The 20,950-nt window shown below is 33.5% G+C and overlaps 1 protein-coding gene across 5 annotated transcripts in view; it reads right to left on the bottom strand.

Moving 5' to 3' along the window:
* The window catches only part of NBEA (neurobeachin), a gene marked incomplete at both ends in the record, with an annotated part of 621,684 nt that overhangs the window by 422,390 nt on the left and 178,344 nt on the right, over positions 1-20,950 (bottom strand). For 3 of the 5 annotated variants that reach the window (XM_080719963.1, XM_080719961.1, XM_080719964.1), the window contains 7 exons: positions 1,618-1,725; positions 4,024-4,154; positions 5,724-5,904; positions 11,437-11,590; positions 15,484-15,701; positions 17,533-18,549; positions 20,514-20,706. In XM_080719963.1, coding sequence (XP_080576089.1) covers positions 1,618-1,725; positions 4,024-4,154; positions 5,724-5,904; positions 11,437-11,590; positions 15,484-15,701; positions 17,533-18,549; positions 20,514-20,706 — 2,002 coding nt within the window. Of the gene's footprint in view, positions 1-1,617; positions 1,726-4,023; positions 4,155-5,723; positions 5,941-11,436; positions 11,591-15,483; positions 15,702-17,532; positions 18,550-20,513; positions 20,707-20,950 lie in introns of all 5 variants that reach the window. The other 2 variants (XM_080719960.1, XM_080719962.1) reach the window with 1 other exon arrangement.

Below are 20,950 nucleotides of genomic sequence, written 5' to 3'. Positions count from 1 at the left end.
ATATCCATTATACTTACACACTGTGTTTCAATATATACAGAACATTAATAATTAAAATTTTTAGTTTACAAGCTGGGTATAGTGGCACATGTTTATGATCCAAGTATTAGAGAGGCTGAGAGAGAAGGATACCAGGTTCAAGGCCAGCCTCAGCTACTTATGAGGCCCTCTGCAACATAGTGAGACTCTGTTTCAAAATAAAAAATAAAATATAGGGCTGGAGACATAGCTCAGAGGTAGAATGTCTCTGGGTTTAATCTTTAGTAACACAAAAAATAATAGTTTATTTAATAGTGAAAAATGTTTTGTTCTTTCTAGACTTTTATTATGTTTGTTGTTCTGTATTTCCTCACATTTTATTACCATGGCCTATTTTTGTTGTATCTTTTTTTCTGTGGGTAATTTTCCTATTGATTTATAAATAGGTATATATAAAAAGGTACAGTTTTTCTAATATATAGAAAAATAGGAGTTCCTACCATTCAGCATTACTCTATATGACTCAATCACTTTCTAGCACAAAGCATTTCATTTATTTTATTGCTAAGTTAAATTTTTAACCATAAACTTTCTTATACATTTTTGGAATTATTAACTAAAGAAAAATAGAATCTAATGTAGATGGTTTACAATAACTATATTAATGAGTGTTGTCAATACTGAACCTGATGTTTCTATACAATTTATGGAAAGGCCAGTGTTATTTTTTACTGTAAGTGACCACATTATTGAAGGGTTTCATGAAATCTCCTTAACTATTTTTTCTTATACTTTACTTAGCTATCTTTCTAATACAAATTCTCACAGATATCTGTATTTTTAAATGCAGATTCATTTTTAAAAAGTATCTAGTCTCCAAAAAAAGTAATTGCCAGCTGGGCGTGGTGGTGCATACTTGTAATCCCAGCATTTGGGAGGCTGAGACAGGAGGATCATGGTTCTCTGATGGCCTCAGTTACTTAGTGAGGCCCTTTGCAACTCAGTGTGACCCTGTTTCAAAATAAAGAATGAAAATATAGGGATGGGAGTGTATTTCAAAGGTAAAATGCCCTTGTGTGCCATCCCTAGTCAGTCAGTCAGTCTGTCTGTCTGTCTGTCTGTCTGTCTGTCTGTCTCTCTCTCTCTCTCTCTCTCTCTCTCTCTCTCTCTCTCCCTCCCTCCCTCCCTCCCTCCCTCTCCCTCTCCCTCTCTCTCTCACACATACACACACACACATACACACACACACACAAAGGAATTGCCACTGGCATCTGATGAGTTAATTCTCTTCCTCCATTATACCACAACTAAAAACAAATCATTCAGTGCCTGGAGATAGGCCAAGGAATGCTTAAAGAAAAAGTAAGTGATGGATGATAAAGCGAAATATATAGTAGTTCAGGGTTACTCCTACTCTTAAAATGTGAACAAATTACATCAAAATTCTACATCATTTTTAAAACTTGATATATAAGTACATTTTCAGAGAAAGCTAAGGCTTTCATAATCATAAGAACATAATAAACTCAAACATTAGAGCATTTAGTTTTAATATGCAAATACCTTATAAAATTTAAATTTTATAATTTAAATGACAGTGGAAAGCTTTTTCCAGGAAGCCAAGCAGACATAACTTACCACATCCCGAAAGACAACAGCACGTAGGCGATTGATATCAACATCCTGAAGAAGTCTATCAGGATCCTTGATAGGAGAAAGGTTACCTGGAACATTTTCTAAGGGAGTCTTAAACAGAAAGAAAATTGTGAAAAAGTAACATATTCTAGAAAATTACAAAGAAGTATCATTTCCAATATTTTAACTTAGGCCAAACTGGTAACATTGCTTATTTCCTCTTCACTAAGTTATATTTACTGACAATAACTTTTGTTCTCTGCTTATATCACAGTTTTTCTTCTGAGTGTTTCTGTTCTTTATCAGCATAAGTATGACTATAGACTCATACAGGCAGGTAAGAGTGTCCTAGGAAAAGAATTATTTGGGGACTTCTGAGGATCTGAGAACTACATAAGAAACACATAAGCACAGGGAGGGGAAAAGCAAACAAACTAAACCACGTACCACTCAGGTCCATTTATTCCTTTTCCTGGAATGTATTTTCTTACGAAATAAAATCTTCCCCTAATATTCCTACATCTACCACTTCTCTCTTGTTTTTTTTTTATAGCTAAGCTTCTTCCAAGATACTGACTAGTTCAAACAAATGGCTAGATGTTTTCTTTTCATTGGGCTTTTCTGTCCATATTCTAAAATCAGAGCAACACTTGGATTCAAAATCTTGAAAGGCTCCCTATTCCTACTAAATAAAGTATAGATGGATTTCAGATCTAACCTCTCCAGAATACTAGTTTATTCATTTTTTAAGTATATATTGGGTGCTTAACTGCTAGAGAAGAAAATCAATCAGTATTCATTGAAAGTTCACTTCATGCAAGCAATTACTAAGCACTTTAATACATTATTAATTTTATTTCATTGATACAAACACCCTATAAGTTAAGATTTGTATCCATTTTTTAGGTGGGAAGACTGAGACACAGCAGACTTAGCAATGTGTCTCAGATCAGGAAGTCAGTAGATGTAGAGGCAGAATACCAATTCAGAATTATTCCTTTCACAAAGCTCTCACTGCCATAAACACTCCAGAGACATAAAAATAAACAAGATATGCTCCCTAAAACCTAACAGTCTACACAAATATTAGGCAGATTGTTGACATGTTAGTATTTAATTTCCTAAGTAATTATGTGCCCTATGGAATCTGTGAGTACTGAAATAAGGTCAAATTATCTTGTGAATATTCCTGTGAGAGGAAGTGAAAAAGGAAAGGGGATACAGTACTACAAATAACCAGCAGACGTGATAAATAAGTGGTCAGTCTACTTAAAACTGAAGAGTTTTAAAGCCATTTTAAAGAGTTTTAAAGAGTTTTAAAGTCTACTTATAACTGAAGAGTTTTAAAGAAACTTGTAAAAACCAAGCTTCTATTTCATACTTTCATTTCTTAAGCAAAAAATTACTATGTCAATATAAAACATCTAATTAAAAGTGTAGTAAGCGATCAGAGATATACTGAGTTTTATCAGTATATCAGAGGAGCCTGCCCTAAATTGGGGAGGGGGGAGTCAGAAAATGTTTTCTTGAAAAAGTAGCCTTTTTCTTCTCTGAGACAGGCCTTGCTATGTTGCCTGGGCTGCTATGGAGGTAGTGGGCTCAAGAGATCCTCTGGCCTCAGCCTCCTGAGTAGCTGGGGCTGCAGGTGCTACCACCATGCCCAGATTGTCTGACAGAGGAAAAGCTAAACCTTGAAGTGAACAGATCTTAGCTGGGTGAAAAATAAGAACATTTCAAGTAAAGTAACCATGTATAAGCCAAATAGGTCAAATAAAGGATTCTTTTGAAGAACTAAAGGAAGTCTATAGTATGGCTTCAGCGGCCTAAGTGAGGTCAAGGCCCCAAAGGACTCTCCAAGTCATGCTAGTGAAACCGGATGTCCTGCCAACAGTCACGTAAGCATATGGTAGAGACTTACTACAGAATGAAAATTACGAGTAAACTTCTAACACATTCTATACTGTTCATTGATTTGGTGAGCAAGTAGTACATTTCTGCTAGCTATATCTATTATCAAAAGCACATTCATTTAAAACGTGCATTACTTATACACTGCACTCTAACAATATATCTATATCTAACAGTTAAAAATAAAAACCACCAAAATTTTTTAGTTCTATGTGCTGATGTAATTCTTAAAAGAATCCTGTGAAGTAGAAATTATGAGTATTATCATTCAATAACCCCAATATGAAAACTGTACGTTACTATCATGAGTTATATTATGATGTGAGACTAGAGTAAAGTAATAAAAATATATTTTAAAATCTTGTTAACATAGTTATGAAACAGAGAAACTAGCACCAGAGCCCAGAGCTGTCTGATTACAAATACCATGTCACTTATTCTCATAAACTGAAACAAATTTTCTCCAGGTAACTTCTCTTTAACATCAAAATGGTTAATTACCTTTGATGCTGCTGTGGCAGTCACACTTTGGGGGACCTCCTGAGGTTTACTACTTCCATGGGAAGATTTGTTTCCCCTATCTCTTTGTCTCTGTCGACATTCTAAACAGTTTCTCACAGCTACACAACAAACTAGTTTTAAAAAATTAAAAGCATATGTTAGTACAAATTTTTGACTTGAATGACTTGCTAATTTCCTTTTTCTATTTTCTTCTTCATTATTATTCTTAAATTAGTTCAATAAATATTTCTTAAATTTATGAGATATAAAATAAAAGTACAATGCACATAGAATATATACTATGTAGTTGAAAAATAAAAAAAAATATCTATATATTATAAGCTAGCTGAAGTAATAGAACATTACCAGGGCTGCTGAAATTCCCAACATATTCTTCCTTATTTTATTATCCATCATCTTTCACAATTTCAAATTGTATGTATCAATAACAACTGTTAAAATAAAATTAACATTTGACCTAAAATTTTAAAAATAAAGTCTTCTGCCCTTAATTTGACTATCCTGGTGACAATATTGATAATAAATTTCCTTTCAGGAATATTCATGTTCTCTAAGTTTCAATATCTACAGTCCTTCATGGTAGGCAAGTCTATGGGTTTCTGAATAAGCATTCTACATATTCATTTAAAAGGAAGTAAAGAATTGTCATCAATCGTATAGACTTTAAATGAGACCACAGGAGCTTGAATCCTGTCTCTCTGACTTATGATCTGTGTGATCTTGGGCCAGCTGTTTAAACTATTTGTGCTATGGTTTCTTCAAATTTAAAATGATGATAATAAACACAGTAATTCCCTTAGGGGGCTCTTGTGAAGATTAATTAGTATATGTAAAGTGCTTAGAAGAGTCAACAGCACATTAAGAAGTGATAAATCAGTATTTGCTTTAGTATTCACTTATAAAAGTTTCCTGTGGGTGATAAAAACTAAATTTGCTAGGGAATATTAGAGTAAAAATAAAATCAGTAGTAAAGCCTTATATTTGGAAATAAATGCTCAGAATAACCAAATTAATGTTGGTTTCAAGATGTTAAGGCATTTAAAAAACAATGTGCCATTCTTACAAATTTCAATCTGTTAATATCAATAAAATTGTTAATGATGGCCTACAGTAAATTAACTTATACTTCTTGGTTTCCAGAGAGATCCCTAGGTTGTCAATCCCTCATTATATTTTATGAATATAAAAATAAATATGAATATGAATAAATATGAAATAATTCCTCTAAGATTGCCTATATTTTAAAAATATAAAACAAAAAAAACAGTAGATTTTAGTTCACCACTTTAAAGCTAAGTCCTTGATCCTTCCTTAAATCAGAAGCAACTCCCCCTCCCTATCTAAACATCTACACAGGGCTAAATCATTTGCTTTCTGACATGTTTGTGGGCCCAGAGCATCAGGACTAGTTTATGGACACAGGATTATAAATAGATTTGCATTAAAACTACTTCATTGAAAAATGTTAGTGTCATCGATTTTAAAAGAAAGATTGCAAATTCCATAAAATCTCAAATGTGAAAAATGGTTTTAATATTTAGTAATTCTAAAGAATTAGAAGACAATCATTAAACTGCAAACTTGTCAACTCACATCGAGGCTTTTATGTAGCATACAGCTGCATAAGAATAATCTGTGAGCAGCTCTTGAGTGTGCACTGCCACCCTCAACAGACTCACCTAGTCTTAGGCACTGTCGCATCAAGCCTCCAGAAGACATGTTTTTCTCAGCTTCAATCTCACTGAAATTTAGAGAGCTGGCAAACACAAGGACATCCACCATAGCCATCAGCCTGCTCAGGAAAGTAACTGCAGTCTCAGCCGACATGCCCTGCGTCACTTCAATATTCTCCAATTCCGTCTTTAAAAAAGTAGAAGAATTAAGCCTTGTTGAAAACTGGAAATATAAATAGTATAGCACATTCTACAGGTGAACCATTAAACATTATTATAAGTATATTTAGTAATAAGTGATGAACTAATACCATATATATCACCAGACTATGTCACTTTAGTTATTTACCTATCGATTATCTCTGAATAAAGTAAAAGGCCATTTTGAAATCAGTGCTGGTTTTAAATGTCATTAGTTTGTTTAAAAAAACTACATTAAAACTTAAAATTGTTTCACAAGGATCATTAGAGAACACCACAAATATGTGCTTATTTTAGTTTTATTAATTTAAAAAGAGAGAATATTGTTTTCTTTCCCCAAATTTTTATTCTCATTTCTAAAAATATGCTTTTGTCTTTCTTATAAGTATAAATGAATAAAATGAGTGATATACAGTAATTTCATTCGATATCAAAATGAGATGTTTGTCAAAGTAGAATGTATAATATTTTTTGTCCATTTTAGAATAAACTGAAACCACTAGGTACCCCATATGCATGAGAAAACCGTAGGATAAAAATAACAAGAGGGTTATTAATTCCTCTAGATATTTAATTTGTGACCTATAAAAATTAGCAGTTAAAAAAATCAGTAGTTTTATCAATCGGAAGCTATACTTTACTAAATATTCCATGAGAAAAAATTTAATTTACTGCTTTCAGAGACAATATAACAAAGCATTGTTTCTTAAATTGTGTAACTTTGCATTTCATAAGCAATGGCAACACTTCTCATTTTATTTTCCATTGCCTACTGTATAACATGTTAACGATGTGGGTTCCTTATAACTAGAGTTCATTTTCTCAGTGCCTAAGGAGCAAAGAAAAGGCATGCTTTATAAATAAAAATACTACTGTTTAACTTTTCTGAAAATAGGCTAACTAGCCATACTGATTAAACTTACCTCTTAACCAAATGATAAATTGAGCTATATAATGAGCATATGAATAGATTTATGTTCCATTTTAATGTTTCATTTTGACATTGTTTATAGCCATCATTCTACCTAGACTTCCTGCTTGGAAGAAGTAGGACAATAACACGGAAATGTCAGGGGAAAGACTGGGAGTGAGGGGACTAAAGAAACTCTTAAATACTTTTTTCCAAGATGGGTAATAAAACTGGTAAGTCACTACTGCAAGCACTAAAGAACTGAACTTTTAGTACTAAATAGACTCAGTTCTACATATCATATAAAAAGTAACAACCTTTCTTCCTTCCATTTCACATCAAAATAGCATTTAAGCCATTCTAACAGGAGCCTGTACATAGATAAAAATTTGTTTTTCATCACTGACTTACAGTATTATGCCAATTCAGTATCCATGGCTGACTATATATCTACCTGACTTTGTGTGTGTGTGTGTGCATGTGTGGTACTAGGGGTGGAACCCAGAGGCTTTCTACCTCCAGGCTATACTCCCAGCCCTATTTTTATATATATTTTTATGCATTTTAGATGCGGATTCTTGCCAGGCATTGTGGTGCACACCTGTAGTCCCAGTACTTGGGAGGCTGAAACAAGGTTCAAAGGCAGCCTCAGCAAAGTAGTAAGGCTCTCAGCAACTCAGGGAGACCCTGTTTCAAAAGGAAAAACAAAATAGGGCTGGGGGGTATAGCTTGGAGGCAGAATGCCCCTGGCTCAATTCCCAGTACTACAAAAATAAAATAAATAAAAATAAATAAATAAATAATTGAATTCACATTCTTTATTTACTAATACTTCATGTCTATATAGCACCATTTCATATATAGCATGGGTATAACTCATATTACATATAGTATGTCTATATAGCATTATGAATTTAAAATCTGTCATCATGACAAAATATTTAATAAAAATTTATTTTAAATCTGTTTTCAACTTAGTGTTCTATAATAGAATGAAAGATGTGGTCATTGCTTAAGTCTATCAAATATTCTATGTAACTTTTCAAAATACTAGAATTTAGTATATGTAGAGATGTGTTCTCAAATACATTCTTTATAAATTTTGGATTACTGAGATTATGATATATCTGACTTTTTGTGTGTGTGTGTGTGTGTATGTGGTACTGGGGGTGGAACCCAGAGGCTTTCTACCTCCGGGCTATACTCCCAGCCCTATTTTTAAATGTATTTTATTTGGAAGTTGCTGAGAGCCTCACTAAGTAGCTGATGCTGGCTTCGGCTGTCAGCCTCCCAAACACAGGGATTATAATTGTGCGTCACCACACCCAGCTTCTCTACCTAACTTTTAAAAGTGGTTTTATTTTCCATTTGTTTCTTAGTCTACAGGTCTAAGCATCAAAATATGTTTTCATTTTGGAACGAGTAAATTATAAACAAAAAATTATAATTTTTTTTTTTTTTTTGCAGCACTAGGGATAGAACCCAGGGCTTTCTACCTCCAAGCTACATTCCCAGACCTATTTTTTAATTCCTTATTTTAGAACAGGGTCTCACTGAGTTGCAAAGGGCCTAAGTAGCTGAACCTACCCACAAACCATGAACCTCCTGTCTCAGCTACCATATGCTGGGATTATATGGGAGTGTGACTACACCTGGCTTTATAAAAACATTAAACTGCCCATATAACTTAAATTTTTATTCTGACTAAAAATTAAAATTTTAAGTAAAATGCATTCTTAAAACAATCTAAAAAAAGAATTCTTATTGTGTTCTATATCAAAATAATTTATAAATATGAGAAAATATTATATAGGCATTTTAGGATAGTGCTTAAATCAAATTTTAAAAAAAGAGATCACTTACAATTAATTTTAAATATTAAAATAACTACATTTTATCCTATTTCCGTTAAATGGAACCAGTTAAAATTTGCACATATGACTTTTAAATATATAACAACAGTTGAGTCATTATGGTGAATAATAAAACAACAATTCATTGATACACTGGAAAATAACCCTTTTAATGAAACTTTAAAATATATAAAAATATACAAAGAATATGCCTAATAATAAAGATGATATGGAAACTCAAAATATAACAAATTCAAAATTTTCATAAATAAGTAAAAATTAAATTTAAAACTGAAAACTTAAAATATTACTACATATGTAATACTAACCTTAGAACCCTGGACATGCATTAGACAAAACAGACAACAGACCAAAAAAGTACAAGAAAAGAAAATTATTAAAATTAAATAAAAATACAATGTAAAATTGAAACACAAAATAATATATTTAAAATTATATTGGATTATTTTATTAAAAGCAAAATTCTCAGAAGAGATATTCATTTTATAAATTACATGTGATTAAGATTAAATATTTAGACTTCAATTTATTGTTTTAGTAACACCAACCAAATAATATATATGTATAGTTCATAGAAAAAATAATGCATACTCTATTTTACAAAACAAATATCTTTTCCTACTATATGATTAATGAAACATTTTAACAAATGAATTACCATAATGCCTCTGGGAAATAAACTACTTATACTAACCTTCTAGAATTTTCTATAAAGAAACCATACTATATTTTCTTTCAAAGTCCTTCCTATAAGTCAAAATTAAAGTATTTATCTAATTACAACTTAACACTTTTCTAGAAAAGAACTCAATGATACACTAAATTACATCTCTGTATAAGATAACTATAAATTGTACTAAGTTTCACTCCTATGAAGAATTATATTTCTATTAAAAAACTTATAGAGGATTAGATTCATAATTAATAATTACCAACTGTTTGTTTTCTCTGATCTTTGACAATAAATATGAGTGTAAATTTGAAAACATTCTACTTTCATGACACATTCACTGGAAAGCATGTAAAACCATCCTGAGAATAACAAAGTTTCACCACTGATATGAGATAAACAAGAGTATGAAAGAGTTTAAAATTGTACAAATCCTGTAGGAGAGCATAAAGATGACAATATTCAGTGACATTGTTCTTAAAATTAAACTTTAATAAATGGTAAGACAAACTTAAGTTCTAATGTAATAGGAACGAATGAATTTATCTTAAGCCCTAATAACTGTTGAGTTCTTAATTATTAGTAATAACTAATAAAGCTTCCACACTATGGCATCATCCATTGACAGTGCTATTTTATATGGAGTTCATGCCTTTTTTCAGTGTTCATCAAACTATGGGCCACAGGATACATCTGCCCCACTCCTTGTTATAACAACTGTTTATATAAACATCAGTTTTTTTGTTTTGCACAAATTAAAAATTAAAGTTTTAAAAAACAAACATGCAATTTATTTATGTACTATGGCTGCTTTTATACAGCAGCAGAGTTAAGTAGCTGGGACAGACACCATATGGTTCACAGATCCTAAAAATAATTACTATCTGGCCCAATACAGAAAATTTGTGCCAACTACTGCTGTAGCAATCATTACTCCCACTTATTCAAAAGACGCATAACTGTAAAAACTCCATGCACTTGATTAAAAGTACCCTGAACACTCAAACATTGGTTTCAAATGTTTCCATCCATATGTTGCCAATGTTTCCTTTCTCCCTTGTTTCATAACTCTTGTCCTTTTATGTTTTAAATCTAAATTTAAAAAGCCTATATTTTCAGGTTTAATTTCCTTCTATATTCAATCTTCTTCATCCTTTTTCTACTACATTGTAAATTTTACCAAGAATGTTATACAATTCAGTAACACAAAAACTCAGTAGTCAGTACTCACTATGGTTCTACCAGATAAAAAGTGGAAGAAAGATTCTGGGTTTTTCTTTGGAGGAAGCAGTTTATTCAAATAACATAAAATCAGACCCAGTAGGAGTACCAAAATCACAGAATATACAGAGACAATAAAAAAGTATAATATCTCTCTCTTTCCCTTTCTCTCTCTCTCTCTCTCTCTCTCTCTCTCTCTCTCTCTCTCTCTCTCTCTCTCACACACACACACACGCACACACACACACACAAACACACACACACACTTATGTGGTGGGCACCATACCCAGGGTATCACAAATTCTAGAAAAGTTCTCTACCACTCAGATATTCCCCATCTCTGAATAAAAGATATTATTAAAGAATCAACTAAAATATAAAGTTAACACTGACCTATTATAATTTAAATGACATATAATTAACATTGAATGCTTTTCAGATTATTATATTAGCACATTTTGATATTTTACAAAGAAACAAAGAGATACAGCTATATTTAAAATATTGAAACAAATAAAGTCAGATAAAACTGTTAAAAAAGATTTTAGCAGTTTATCTGCAGATTTGAAGAAATATACAATAGGGAAAGTAAAATTAAATCATTGGTAGTTGTTAGTTCTTCCAAACTTTCATCATAATTACTAGACAAATATTTTCATAAGAACTCATAGCTAGAATCTAACACTGAAAAGGAAGTTTAAATATAAATTTAAATAGTTAAGAAGTTCCTTAGGAAAACTTGTTTTGCTGAAATTCATCTGTTTATATAGTACCAGATGCTACTGAAATGCTCAGTTCATGTAATTATAAAATATATCCACTAGATGGAGCCAAAGTACTTACAGTTGGTGATGTGGCAGCAGAGAGCAAAGGTAAAATTCCTCCACAAGCAATGATGATGTTGTCTACCATTTGGGAAATGAGGTGAATTGTGTTATGTACAAAAATAATATTTTCATTGCTATTGACAAAATCCATTACAGACTTCGTTGAATGGCTAGAATAGAAGAAAAAAACAAAACACAAATGAACATTTCCTTGGGCTAAGAACACAAGGTTTATTTAGAATAACATTTTAAAGTAAAAAATAACAAGAAAATATTCAGAAAAGCCAGACAAATGTAAAGTGGAGCTATTAGAAAAAATTAAAACTGAGATATAATATTATCAAAAAGTAAATATTCACCTCTGCTGGGTTTTTGTATCCAAGTATTTTAACTCATTTTTCTCTTCTTCATAGTAACTAGATTCTAAGACATATTACTAGGTTAATTAATTTAGATAAAAGTATTTATTTCAGCCAAATATGGTTGTTTTGCATTTAGAAGCAAAACAACTGGATAGATAGCTGAAAGCTTTATGTTGTAGGAAGTTTCAATTTGTTATATCACCTGACCGTGGCCTAGACTTTCACCACACATGCTGAAGACATACCCTGCTGGTCACAGAAGTATAAATAAATGGTAGAAATGCAGGGGTTTATTAAGTAAAATACAAACAAGCAACAACAACAAATCTCCAAGTAGGTCAAGAGCATGGTTTTCTCATGCAAAACATGAGAAAATGTTTTGTCCAAACAAATAACACTGTTTTAAGTTTGGTGTCAGTCAAGAATATGAACTGTTTTCTAGTGGGGGCGGGGAGATTATCCAATGACCGAACTTCAGTCAATGATTCTCATCTTTTTAGGGTTGTAAAACATTATATATTATATCTTGTCTCTCAAGATATGTTCTCTATCCTAAAAATAAAGTTCAATCTTTGAAAAATAATGACATAAGGCCGGGCGTGGTAGCACATGCTTGTAATCCCCGCGCTTGGGAGGCGGAGACAGGATGATCGCACAGGTTCGAAGCCAGCTGCGCTGGCTTAAGAGACCCTGTTTCCATAAATAAATAGGTCTGGGAGTGTAGCCCAGAGATAGAAGGGCTTCCAGGAACCCCAGTACCACCAAAAAGAAAGAAAGAAAGAAAAAAATAATGACATAATATTCTAAGAATTTCATAAGCATCCAAAAAAGAAAACAAGGACACACAGAATGTTGATATTAGAAAAAGCTGAGTATTGCTCACTCGGGGACTCTAAGTAGTATATTAGCAAATTACATTATTTGCCTCTATATATTAATCTTCATGTTAATAGTAATATATTTCAATTTTTTTAGTTACCATCCATAGTTAGTTGGTTACTTATTTATTAGTTTATTTTACTTATTGCGGTACTGGGAACTGAACGAGGATCATCTACCTCTGAATTACACCCAAGCCGTATGTATGTATGTATGTATGTATGTATGTATGTATGTATGTATATTTTGAAACAGGCTTTCAATAAGCTATGAAAGGCCTCTCTAAGTTGCTAAGGCAAGGCTTGAACTTGTGATCCTCCTGTCCCAGCTTCCCAAGTACTGAAATTTCATTTTCAGGTGTGTACCACCATATCCAACACTAGGTAATTTAGCATACATTAACAATAATACATAAGTACATAAGAACAAATTGATCAAATAAAATCACCAGTAAAAACTTCTTATGGCAGACTTGAGGGCTTCTCTGTAGTTATAATTTCTTCCATGTTAAACCATTCTAGATTTTGTTCTGTTTTTGAGCTCTGTTGGGCATAGTGAAGGTTGGCCTCACCTCAGTTGCTCAGTTATATTAACCAGTATTCGTCCACATAAACAAGTCATTATAATCCAATTCCCTTAAATGAGTGATTTAAATAAGCATGTGATCCTGCTGAACCACAGAGGAAATTTTTCTGGAGGTACTTATTTTAGGATAAATAAAAAAAGTGACGCCGGGCGTGGTGGCGCACGCTTGTAATCCCCGCGCTTGGGAGGCGGAGACAGGAGGATCGCGCAGGTTCGAAGCCGGCCGTGCTGGCGTAAGAGACCCTGTTTCAAAAATATAAAATAGGTCTGGGAGTGTAGCCCGGAGGAAGGAGGGCTTCCAGGAACCCCAGTACCACCAAAAAAAAAAAAAAAAAAAAAAGTGGATAAAAACAGGAAGTAAAAGAAGTAAAGCAGGAAGGAGAAGAGGGAAAAAAGGAAGAGGAAAAGCTGGTCATGGTGATGCATTCCTTTACTTCCAGTACTTGGGAGGTTGAGACAGGAGGATCACAAGTATATGGCTAGCCTCTGCAACTTAGTGAGGCCCTCTGCAACTCAGACTCTGTTTCAAAATAAAAAATAAAATAGGGCTGGAGGTGTAGCTCAGAGGTGGAATGTCCCTGGGTTCAATCCCAGTACCACAAAGGAAAGGGGGAAAAAAAGAAGAAAGAAGCCTGCTTCTGCCTTTAATTGGGCCAATTTGTTATATTTATTAATAGTGGGAACTGAAGTAGCTGGATCCTAACAGGACAATCAGGAGAAGCAGAGAAGGCAACTGGCATCTTAGATGTCATAGAGCAACCAAGTTGCTGCTGGTGAAGTACTTTGTTACTTGTGGCCATCAGCTTTCTAATTTGCATACGTGTCTATGTAGATGAATCAACACTCAAAGCTGCATACTTGCTATTAGAAAATTCACCTGAAAACTAGAAAAAGCAATAACTTAATTCATGTAGATTCATTTTCTTTAAACTATTATATTTGAATTGATATCCACTAACTGTTTAAATAGCTTAGGCTCTAAAAACTTACATGTTATAAGTGATTTAAAAATTCTATTATGCTATAAAAGTGTTACAAAGAATAAATTTAGTACACGGTTTTAATTTAACAGAAAAAATTAAAAATGTAAGTTGATTTTTAAATAAAACAAAGTTTTTCATTAAATCATTATTTTTTACTTTTTAAAACTTTATTTGTTTGTTTGTTTGTTTGTTTACGGATCTAGAGATGGAATCCAGATGCATTTGACCCCCAAGCTATACCCCCTGCCCTAATTTTTATTCTTTAATTTGAAACAGAGTCTCACTAAGTTGCAGAGGGCCTCACTAAGTAGCTGAGGCTGTCTAGGAACCGCGATCCTCTGGTCTCAGCCTCCCAAATGCTGGGATTACAAGCGTGCGATACCACGCCCAGCTTAAAACTTTATTTTAACATAACTATACTTATAGAAATATACTAACGTGGGTTAATAGAATACAGTTTAACTTATCCTACACAATATCAACCAAAAATCTGGTATATGGTTTAAGCTTTAAAAATGGATTTGCCAGCAGGTATAGTGGCATATGCCTGTAATCCCAGAACTTGGGAGGCTGTTACCATAGAATTAGAGGTTTGAGGACAGCCTCAGGAACCTAGCAAGACCCTTAAGAAAATAGGGCTGGGAGTATCTTGTAAGTAGACTACCCCTAGAGTCAATTCCCAGTAACAACCACACACACACACACACACAGAGAGAGAGAGAGAGAGAGAGAGAGAGAGAGAGAGAGAGAGAGAGAGAGAGAGAGAAGAGAGAGGGGGGTAGGGAGGGAGGGGAAATATAGCCAATGCCAGATTTTAAAATTTTGCTTTTTTGGGGGGCACAGGATTGAACCTAGGGGCAAACTACTTCTGAGATATACCAACATCCCTATTATAGATATATATATTTTTCTTTTTGGAAACCAAGCCTTGCTAAGAAGGTACTAAAGCTGTCTCCAACCTGTGATCTATCTCCTGAAGCTGTGATCCCTTGTCTCAGCCTCCCAAGACTGAGATTACAGGCATGGGCCACCACGCCCAACTAAATTTTTGCTTTTGCACTGTCTTCAGCTTAAGTTGTCCCATACCTAATGATGTGGGTCCCAGTCCTCATACCCTTATGAAAATATTTTTATTCACAATTTTAAATGTTTAATTATTTTAATGAACTTAATTTGTCAGTCTTATTTATAACACAAATAAGTTGATGCCAATAAGATGTTTATTTTAGTCTTATTTATAGAAAATAGGCCTACCTTCTCCAAACATGTACATCTGTTTCTAAAGCAAACAGTAAATCAGTGAGAAGTCTCTGGTGCATTGGAGACCATTTAAACTCAGGAATCCGAAACATTGTCGTCCGGGGGCCTGGGCTAAACTGGCGCCGCTGCTCCTCAGTCATGGGCATTCCTCGAAATCCTAAGTCAACTCGGAGATCTCGGTCTTGTTGGGTAATAGACCGACCCTGAACAGCCTAGGTTAAAAAAAAAAAAAAAAAAAAAAAAGGTTGAACCTGTGTGGAATACAAGAGACATGCCTGATTTACAAATGAAAACAGAATAATAAAGTGAGTAACAGGACTTCTGTAATGTCCATACACTATGCATGTAATAGTCACCTGCAATTCCCTACATGGGAACCATTTTGAGCTGAAAAAGCTAGCATCATAGCTTCTGCTTTAATACTGCAAGGTATCAAGCAAGGTAATCAAACACCTAAGGTTAACACCAAAGTTTACATATGAAATCAGATTCTCTCTGCCCTGTCTTATGGTCTTTACAACACATCATGACTTCCTCTAGAAATGACCAAGGTGAAATAAAGAATATAGGTTATTTGTCACCAACCAACTGTAACTATAACACCCAAAAAAGAAGAAACGTTACTTTAACAGATTCAAGTTAACTTCAAAATCTATTTCTCTCACAATAACTTGGTTAAAAAGAAACAGATGCATTTGATAAGTTAGAAAACAAACCAGAGCCGGGCGTGGTGGCGCACGCTCGTAATCACCGCACTTGGGAGGCGGAGACAGGAGGATCGCGCAGGTTCGAAGCCAGCCGCGCTGGCGTAAGAGACCCTGTTTCAAAAGTATAAAAATAGGTCTGGGAGTGTAGCCCAGAGGAAGAAGGGCTTCCAGGAACCCCAGTACCACAAAAAAAAAAAAAAAAACCAGAAAGATGCCTATAAACTTCCAAAGAAAAACAGACAAACCTAGTGATTATCATGTCCAAAATGTGATGTACCAAGTTTTCCTTTATTTCCAACTTGTACCTAATTTGATATTCCCATCCCCTGCAAATTATCACTGTAGTTCAACTGCCTCAAAAATGGAAATTGGCAGTTAACAAAAAAATTAAAATACCTTTCCCACACAGAGAATATATTTTATGAAGAACTCTTACTGGAATACAAAGACACCAGTAAGGCATGGCTTACTCATTACAATTATTATACGTATACCTATAATGAAAACATGTTAAATTTACCTTCAAAGACACTAAACGACAAGTGAAAACCAGAGGCTTAGCAAAATCCAAAACACTAAAGGTAAATGTAACATAATTTCTTAAAGTCTTGGCCATAATGTATTATTGAGCCCAGAATATAAGGAAGTAGTCACAATTCAAAGTTCAAAAATTAACACATATATCAGAAAATATTATCTGCTTTTTTACTTTACTCTGGAGAGGTCAAACTTGTAGCACTAACATTTCCTAACTACCAGGTCTATGAATCTCTAATTTTTTCATAACAAGTTCTTATCCACATGGTTGAGAAGAAAAATTTCAGAACATAATAGATACTTGATAAATAATAGCTACTTTTACCCTTCCCCTTCATTTATCAGTTCAATCTGGGCCATAAATCCCTTTTTCTATAATCCACAGGACAGGATTGGGCTTGAAACTAAAAAGCTTAAAATTGGTCAAATATTCAGAATGATCAGATATAAAATGTATAAATGTAGTCACAGAGTCACAAAATTTTAGAACTGATAGAGACCTTAAAGGTCATATTTTAATCTAGTACAGCATCTTGTACTACATAAGGATCTTAGACCCAGAAAGGTTGAACAAAGTTACATAAAAAATGTGATAGAATTGGAAATATAATTCTGATACTTTAAATTTTTTATAGACATGGCATCATACCACTCATGTCTATAAATTATTGTTGAACCATAGATGAATATAAATATGATGGAATTTATAAGACATGATTCCTCTTTGCTGCCAACAACTCAATATCTATTCAAAGCATTTTTGTTTATTTATTTCTAGAATTCATATAAGATAGCTTACTTGTGTCGTAGCTGTGGTCTGGATTTTTCGAATTTCCTTTCCTGATTCTTTGCCATCATCAGATCTCTCAGTATCTGAAATTATACTTCCTGCATCAATATTTGGCACAATTTTGGTGCCAGAAGACTCAGTTTCCAGAGTGGTAGCAGTCATTTCAGCATACTCTAACCCCTTGGCTGATGCTGCTAAGTCTCTTTCAGATATACTGCTCATTCCATCTGATGTTGTATGGATTTTGAACTCTTTTTCTTCTATTATGCTTGATGTACAAGTTAAGTCTACATTCCCAGTCATGTGAGCAAGCAATCCAAGATCATCACTAACACCGAGATGGACTTGTGTGTCCTGAATATTTGGAATGATGTGGTTGCTAGAAAGTTCAGGAAGAAGCTTTTCCTCCTGTTTGGGCATTTTGTCAAAGAGAAATGATGCACTACTATTAGGAAGTTCCTCTTTCTCATCTGCTAATGTTATTAATGGACCATTATCCTTCTCTTCATTTTTTTTAATTATCCCAACACTTCCATGTACATTGTTTTGGAGTTTTTCTACAGCAGCACTGTACACATTATCTAACAAAGACTCCACCTCCACAAGGGCACCATTCTCCCCACCCACTAAAGTCTCTGGTGATAAATCCATATCATCAAGCTTTACTTCTGTTGCTTCCACTTTCTCTGCTTTTATATCAACTAGAAGATCATGCACTTCCACATGGACCCCACTTCCGGGTCTATCTGCATTTCCAAGAATATCATCTGACACTTTGGTGGACATGAGTAAGTCTCGGGTGTCTGTGCTGACAGGGTAGTCTGTCTCACTCTCTGGGCTCTGGCTCTGTGAGAGATCCTCTATCTCTCGGATTTCCATTCCTCCTTTTGCTCCTGTTGTCTGTGATGAAAGACCAGAGATGGTGCTCACATTCCCTTTCTTTCCCTTTTTAATGTTCTCCTCTTCTTGTCTTTGATATTCTTCATACATTTTGGCTAGGTATTCCTTATGAGCTTCATAAGTGACCTTGGAAATAAGTAAACATTGAGGAATTTTGGAGATGTCAAAAAGAAAAACATAAATAATACAAAAAATGATGGTAAGACTAGCAAAAATGGTACCAGGCATTTTAATATTTTAAATCAGTATATAATAATCTATTTAAAATACATGCTTCACTTTATTTAGTAACTGGAAATAATCATCAAATATAGCTATAAACTCACACAGGTAAACCAGCAAAAGTATTTCATTACCCAAACCAGTATGACAGTTAATTATTATACCTTCATTTGGGCTTACACAAAAAATTTACAACTAATAATATGCAATCTCCAAAATACTATTACTATGTTAGTTTTTGCCATCTCTTGCTCCTGTGTATCGCTATCTCAACTATTAAAAACAGTTCACATATAACTATTAGTTTTATACACAAGCTCCTTTGAATATATTCTTATACACAGAATTACTTAGGAATAGTCAGGATATATATATTGGACAAAGACTTGCATTGTCTTTTCCTTTATTACTTTCAAATTTGTTAAAGCAATGATATATGTGAGAAGACAATATAAAATGTCAATTTATAACAGAAAAAAACTTCTGAGGTGTTCTTAAAAGTTAAAACCCTTTTTATAGGCACAGATATATGTTTAAATGATAAGCCAAAAATACAGTTTGACCTTTAGGTATTATCATGATATAAAAACTCCTTAAGGCTAGGCATGGCAGCACAGGTTTATAATCCCAGTAGTTGAGAGGCTGAGACAGGAGGATTTCAGGTTCATGGCCAGCCTTAGTTACATAGTGAAGCCCTCTGCAACTTAGTGAAACCCTGTTTCCAAATGAAAAATAATAAAAAAGGGGATCCCGGGGGTGTAGCTTGGAGGAAGAATGCCCCTGGGTTCAATCCTCAGTACCACAAAAAACAACAAAAACTTCTTAATTTCCATAAGTTTCAAAAGTGACAGATGATAACCTATAAACCACAGGCCAAATCTATTTATCATGTTTTGATGAGTAAAATTTTATAGAATGCAACCATGTTAATTAACATATATATCATGAGACTGCGTTCTCATTACATTGCAAAGGTGAATAGCTTCATCAGAGTCAGTAAAGACCATAAATCCTAACAGATTACCATCTATCCTCTTAAAAAACTGTCCTAAGCCCTGTTAAAAAGACTAAATCAGTTTCCTAAAAAATTCACAAAATAATTATTACAACTAAATAAAGTCAAACTTTAGAAACCCAGGATTCTTTTATGAAAGAGGAGAAATCCTACATATGAATTTCCAGAATCTAATACATGCATCCTTCTATACTTCACTCTTTCATTTGCCAAAAGTAAAATATTTGTAATACAGACAGATTCTTAGGATTAAAAATAAAGATAGTGCAATTGAAATATCAATAAACTATTTAAATATATTTATGATACACTTGAAAGTGAAAAATTCTCCTTTATTTAAAAATGTCTTTAAAAGTATATTTCAAGTTAGGCATGGTGACGCATGTAATCCCAGAACTTGGGAGGGTGAAATAGGAAATAGGAGAATCACATTCAAAGCCAGCCTCAGCTACTTAGCAAGACACTATTTCAAAATTAAAAAAAAAAAACAGGTAGGGGTGTAACTCGAAGAAAAATGCTCCTAGGTTTAATCCTTAGTACCACAAAATAAAAGTTCAGATACTTTTTCATAAAATATTCTTATAAGAATTATCAGATATATTTTAGCTAAAATAGCAACTGGCTTATACTCAAGTCCTCAAATATACTAAGAACAAATACAGAACCTAAAATTCCTAATTATAAAATGGATTTGAACAGAGGGTGTAAAAAAGAAAAAAGAAGAAAAAAAAAAAAAACTAGGATAAGGAAATCTGCCATAATCTAAGATGGCCACAAGATGGCACCAGAAGAAGGTTTATAGCCCCTTCCTCTAAAGCTGAAACTTAGGATCAAGTATTAAGTTCCTTGTTACCTTGGAGTGGGCTATTGAAAGCGTATCCACCCAGACTCTCCAGCCTCCCCATTCATATTTTATTGCATGATATAAAAGAATCCGGAAAATATTGTAAACCATCTCAGTAATCTTCTGCTCCTCAGAATTTTTGGGATTAATATAGCCAAGAGAAAACATCCAATCCTGCCACACTGAACACTGCAATAAACATCTAAGAAGGAAAAAAAAGACCTCATTAAAAATACAAAAATTAAATTTAATGTACTATTTTGACATTTGGATAAAACAGTAAAAATATTATCTGAACTAAGTACAGCAAAGCATTCTATATTTTATGGCTTTTCCTCATTTCTTTAAAGGAAAAAACCTAATTACCATCCAAAATATCTTTCCTAACTCTCCCAGTGAAATTTAATAAGTATAACTCTTTATTTTCATCATTTTTAGCACTCAGC

The sequence above is a fragment of the Muscardinus avellanarius genome (assembly GCF_963383645.1).
Source record: "Muscardinus avellanarius genome assembly, chromosome: 2".
In the NCBI taxonomy this organism is placed as follows: domain Eukaryota; kingdom Metazoa; phylum Chordata; class Mammalia; order Rodentia; family Gliridae; genus Muscardinus; species Muscardinus avellanarius.
Note: the sequence above shows the minus strand (reverse complement) of the source record. Positions and strands in the feature narration are given on the sequence as shown.